This window comes from Mercenaria mercenaria, chromosome 2, assembly GCF_021730395.1.
Source record: "Mercenaria mercenaria strain notata chromosome 2, MADL_Memer_1, whole genome shotgun sequence".
Lineage (NCBI taxonomy): Eukaryota > Metazoa > Mollusca > Bivalvia > Venerida > Veneridae > Mercenaria > Mercenaria mercenaria.
Genome location: NC_069362.1, coordinates 31231703 through 31237998, shown reverse-complemented (window position 1 = coordinate 31237998; position 6296 = coordinate 31231703). Strand labels below are relative to the sequence as shown.

General features: G+C 34.3%; 1 protein-coding gene across 2 annotated transcripts in view; it reads left to right on the top strand.

The window, feature by feature from the left end:
- Positions 1 to 4833, top strand: part of LOC123563625 (casein kinase I-like) — a 35839-nt gene extending 31006 nt beyond the window's left edge. For both annotated transcript variants that reach the window (XM_045356527.2, XM_045356526.2), the window contains one exon: positions 1597 to 4833. In XM_045356527.2, coding sequence (XP_045212462.1) covers positions 1597 to 1832 — 236 coding nt within the window. In that variant the 3' untranslated portion in view covers positions 1833 to 4833. The remainder of the gene's footprint in view (positions 1 to 1596) is intronic.
- The last annotated feature ends 1463 nt before the right edge of the window (positions 4834 to 6296 follow it).

Genomic DNA, 6296 nt, shown 5'->3' with positions numbered 1-6296 from the left:
AGTACATAACTCTGTCAACTATTTTGACTGAATTATGGCCCCTTTTGAACTTGGAAATTAGTTAAATTTTTCATATAAGTCCATGTTTTGCCTAACATATAACTTAACATATTTGCCATCATGGTCACACATTGCCATTTAGTGCAAGACTAATCGAAATCCACAAATACAGGAACATTTTTTGTTTAATCCATTTTTTTGTTTAGTCTGAAAATCTGTGGAAATATTTTGACCCCATTCTTCAATCAATTCTTCGAATAGTCGAGCGCGCTGTCATCCGACAGCTCTTGTTTACATCAGTTTTTATGCTTTACAGTTGGCGTTTGCAATATGTCTTCTTCTCGGCGATATATGACCATTTTGTGTCAAATCGCCATAAAACCCAACTCACTTGAGTACATGCAAACAGGAAGTTTTATATTATTTAGTTGACAGTGTTTTCTGTTATTGTATGAACCTGAGGAAAAATATGAAATTTAGCTTGGATGATTTTTGATACTTTCTCTAAAACAATGTGGTTGTTAGATGTTTGGCTGAATCTGTATGGTGAATATAAATACAGTAATGATCTTTTATTCTATGAAATTTACCAAGTAGAATCAGGCTCAGAGGTTAAAAACTGAGGACCAGTCTGTAAACTCGGCTCAAGGTTAGAGACCACTGTCTCTGAACTCCTTGACTAAAAGTTATGAAGCTCAAGTGTAGGGACCAGTCTCTTCATGCCCTTGGCTCAAGGTTAGAATTGTGAACTTACAGACAAGTTTATGATTGTTTCTGAGAGAAAAACTGAAACTGACAAATAGCAAGGCTACATTCTGAGTCTGGTTTCAAAATTTAGTTTGACAACTGGAGCCAAATCCCTGAAATAACTGTAATACTGTAACCAGTCTACAACTTCATATTGCTTAAGGAATGACAGGGGTGTAGTGTTAAATGTAAAGATCTATCCCTGAAATAACTGTAATACTAAAACCAGTCAAGAACTTTATTTAGTAGATACAGTGTCAGTATTAGGTATAAGAAATGCCAGGGATGTAGTGTTGACTGTAATGTGTTATTGCATTATTTATGAAGTGAGTCACTGAAAAGTATAATAGGGGTCTTGTCGTACATGGATTTTACCAGTTATACCCAGTCTAAAGTACAAATGTATCTTGTTCTTGTCCATATTCTGTTAAAATGCTATAATTTCAAGGGGTAAACTGAAGGATTACAGCAAAGTTTAATGGGTAAAATGCAACAGTTGATTCTGATGTTTATTGTGGAAAACTGTCTAAAATCTCTTAAAAAGTTAGCCGACTTCTATTCAACTTTTTAAAAAGTTGATGTTCAGCTTTATAAGTGCAGATTTTAAAGTATCTACTGATGGAATTTGATGTTAAATAGATTGTAGTGGCTTACCCCGTGATTCATAATTTCTAACTTGCATCATAATTTTAACAAATGTATATAGTTTCAAATATATCATTCTGTTGTTGAGTAATCATACATCTGTTTGAAATGATCACAGACAATATTTTAGTTGTATTTAGTAGGAAATCTGGCTTAATATCTATGGAAACTTCAGTTGTCATATTGTGTCTTGTACTTTAACAGCAACATCACCGCGACCAATGTCCAGAGAAAGGGAGAGGCGGACAAGCACAAGACTTCACAGAGGTATCCCAACTACAGGTCAGCAGGAGTTGCAGCGTGATGGAACAAGAATGTCAGCAGCACAAATGCAGTCAAGTATGATTCCAAGCATGAACTCTGGGCCACGACGTGGAAGTGCCTCGAAGGATGGTGACGCTCCGGCACGGGCAAGCTCATCACGACACGTTCGTAAATGATGTGAGTCACGTCTTCTAACTGTGATAAATTAACTAATAATGATAAACAAGGTGCCAAGTTTGTTGTGCAGGGTCCACTTCTTTTAATACACCGCAATCAACTTTCATTATACTAACATTGAAGGCATATTCCTTCAATACTTCAATAGCAAAGTTTTAACCAATGTCAAGACTTGATGAGGTGATCATGCAGCGATATTCAACCGTCTTAAGTGATGAACTTTTGCAAAAATACTTGCTTTTTACATTGTGTATGTGTGAAGTATTATATAATAATGTCCTATTGTACTGTAGTATCACCTAGTATTTACACAATGGTAGTTTTGAAACAACAAAATTTACTTTTCTTAGGCTGTCTCTTTGTCAGGAAGTGTTATTCTGGTCATGTATCCTATTTATCAAATCATTTTACTACAATAAAACATGTTTAATTCCCAAGAACTAAATATTTTCTTTAGTAATCTCTAGTTTCATCTGTCAAGTATTCAAAGTTTTCACAGGAAGGGTTACAATTTTGCCTTGTTATACCCTTACTGAATACCCATTCATTTCCGCCCGCCCGCTTAGCTCAGTAGGTTAGAGCGTTGGTCTACGGATCGCGGGGTCGTGAGTTCGATCCTCGGGCGGGGCGTATGTTCTCCGTGACTATTTGATAAACGACATTGTGTCTGAAATCATTAGTCCTCCACCTCTGATTCATGTGGGGAAGTTGGCAGTTACTTGCGGAGAACAGGTTTGTACTGGTACAGAATCCAGGAACACTGGTTAGGTTAACTGCCCGCCGTTACATGACTGAAATACTGTTGAAAAACGGCGTTAAACCCAAAACAAACAAACAAAACCAATTCATTTCCACTTCCTATTTTCACAGTGTCGCCAACTTCATGCCATTAAATGAAACAGGACAAATCAGAAAAGTCTCATGAATTTTAAGTGTTTTACAGTATTTGCTATTTAATGCTGTTTAAAGAGAGTTGAAATCAAAAAGATATTTTTACTTTGTATTATTGTGCTATTTTGTTGAAAATGTTCCCTGGAGCAGTAGTTATTTGATTCATCATGCAGTTAAAGTGACAGCCGCATGCTGTAAAAATTATATTTTGTGGTCATGAGTTTTCATGGTTGTAGCAAGGATTTGAATTGATTTCCACTTTTGAAGATGAAATAAGTGGGAATTTTATTTCTTCCTTTGGGTTAATTTTAAATATTAGTTCATGACGTGTCACAACTATGTAATCTTATCAAAGTTTGTTCATCTCAAATATTAGTGCTGTCACAGTATTGTAGAATGATTGATTCTTGTAGCTACTGCTCTATACGATGTACCTTTAATGTGGACCATTGCCCTACTTATGGAATTTTAAAGTATTATGTTCAGTTTACATGTAGATGTGTACATTGTATATACAGACATAGACTCAAATTATGATTTTAAACTGTAAAAAGATGTAAAATATGCAGTGATTCTGTGGGAGTATCAGTTTTAGTGTAAGCTTGATGAATTAATGGGACTCTAGCTTTGTTCAGGGAAATAAGGTAAGATTTATTCATGAAATATATGTCGTGGAAATTACAAAATATCACAGCTATTTATCACTAAGGTCAGATAGTCATGTTGATACAAATATTATCGCAATAAAAGAAAGGAGCTAATTAAATGTTTAGAGACATATATATATATCACAAGTTTAGTAACTTGTTTCCAATGGGGTTCTAAGGAGTTAATCTGTTATTCAGTTATATGTGCTAACATTTACTATACATCAATAGATATATTTTACTGTCGTAATCTAAAAAAAAAAAAACATATTTAATGCATTATGATGGTTATATATATACATGCTTCAGTAGAATGTTTGGTCAGATTCACATTAACAACTGTTAACAAAAAGGATTAGTATTCACTTTTAATTAACTTAATATAGAAGAAAACTGAAATAAGTTTTAAAAAAAATTAATCTGGTGCATTTATACTCTGTTTGAACTTGAAGTAGCTCTGTGTAATATTAACTGCTCTGAAATCCAGAGTCCACCCGGTAAGCTCAGTAGTTAGATATGTCATGTATGTAATTAAGACTTGAATAAATAAATAAATAAATAGAGCACCAGACTAGTATGAGTCCAGGAAGAGGTGTATATACTGTGTGATGAATTACATAAGGATATGTATAAGTTAATTCCCCTTCAAACTCTTTTTTTTTCTTTCATGCAGGGTAGTTGTCACTCATTTGTTGAGGAGTCCAGACACATTGCTTAGGTTAAATGACTAAATATACTGTTAAGGCCCAACAAAACAAACCTAAGTAGCCAACAACCTATTCTTTTTACATGTATAAGGCTTCTAGATTTTCAGAATTGAAGGCGTCAAATAATACAGGAATTGTTTGCATTTTAAAAAAATGATGAAAGTTAAAGATGCTTTGTAGTATGTTCAGTGCTGATTTATAAGGTAATAGTAAACTATGTTTGATAACTGAGTTTGTGCTTATCTCAAGGTTTGTCAATTAAGAAAGTGCTTTATTTGTTAATTGTTGTATATAAAAAGTAAAAACATTATTTGGTAAGGTCGAGGCATTCCTGGTATATCAGAGGTTGGGCATTTAAGGTCATTAAAATATATAATATTCTGTTTAATGCACTGGTCACTCCTAAAAGAAATATGTAAATTTTAGGTGTATTTTACCATACTGGTGTATCATCTTTGATAGTAATTGTTTATGAATATTGATGCATCAGTAAAATTGATTTTTGTTTTTAAAAAAGGATATTGTGATATGTCCTTTTAATTAAATTATTTGTCTGTTCATTGTCTAGACTCCTTTGTTTTACATATAGAATATTTGTTACATTTTTATAGATATGTGTGAACACTTCATATTAATACTGACATGTTTTAATACTTGATAATGTATGACTGTGTACATAATTATCTATGTAAGATCTGACTTTGTACATATATTCCAACCTGTGACATGAAATAAAATACCAATACTGTAATAAACTTGTTTTACATTTCTGTCCTGTAATAGCAAAGACATATATTGCTTTGGGTGTTTGTTGGAGGCGTGCTGTCATTGCCCAATATTCAAAGAAGGCCGTAATTAAAGACCTATCTTTCTGAACTGTATTGCTTAAAAAATTCTGGAACGCATATTGGTATCAGGGTTTGTCCTTTTAAGATAAACATTACGTTCTCGGCCCTTACCAACAATGCTTCAGGTAAAAACGCAGTTCGAGGGATGAGCGCGAAACTATTGTATCTTGTTCTTTATTCATATACAGTTAAATAGTTTCGCGCTCAGCCCACGAGTTGTGCATCTCGGCTAACAAGTTTCACCCAAGAGATCCATGGCAATCTTGAGCAAGGTTCGCAGACAGAATAGTGATGGATTTCAGCAAAGACTCGTTTTGAACATCACTGGACAGTGAGGTATCAAACTGGGTCCACACATTTCTAAAGTTATGTTCCAGGCAGGTGTTGAAGGTCAAAAGACAGACGATTCTGTTGCCTGACCAAAAAAAATCCACAGTTGTGATGCCAAACACCACAAAAAGACTTGAAATCACGAGATCTCGGAACATGATTGATCTGTGGAATTCAATCCTGACAAATGCAGTCTTTAGAAAGCTAGTAATCTTGCATAACATCCATTTAAAGTCAACACAAAATGCAAAATACCTACTAGGCATAACATCGTAAATCTATCCTGGACCAAGTATAATAATTCACGCAGATTCATAAAAAGAAATGTAAAAACACCATACACAAAAGGTTAAAGACACAGCAGGTCCAGAGATCAGCTGCCAGATATATATTTAATGATTACAGATATACAAATAGTGTGACCAGAGTGCTGGAAACCCTTCAATAGGGACGTTTTATCAGTGCTGTTACCTTTTTGTACAAAGCCACCTATTGTTGACCATCACCACCTTGTGCCCACTAGAAAGCTTAACTACCTTGACACCTTCCTCAAGGACACAGTACTTATCGTTCCTAGTCTTCAGTTCAGTCCAGCCTCTAAAGAGGGAATTGGCCCATTCTATATATTCAAAGTTTGCATAAAGTTTTTACTTTTAACAAATACCCTTGTAGAACTTTTTATCCCTTTATCTATTGTAACATTGCACATAAATACTGTCTTTTAGTCACTGATCTTCAGTGTATACTGTTGTGCTTTAACCTGCTGTTGTTTTTAGAGAACAAAATTTAATGTGGTCCATTACAGATAAAATTCATCTTCAAAGGTGAAATGGTTTCATCCATGTAACTGGCCTTAAAGTTCATGAATTTGCATAGACATTAAGTGCCGTCAGTAATACAATGCAATGTGCACAGTATCTGAGTATCTGTTATGATAAACTAAAAGGTTATGATACAAGATCCTGATATTTTATTTCCAGGACCTTAAAATTGTCCTAGCTGGACTGTAGAAGGTGTTTCATACCAACGTTGCAATGTTG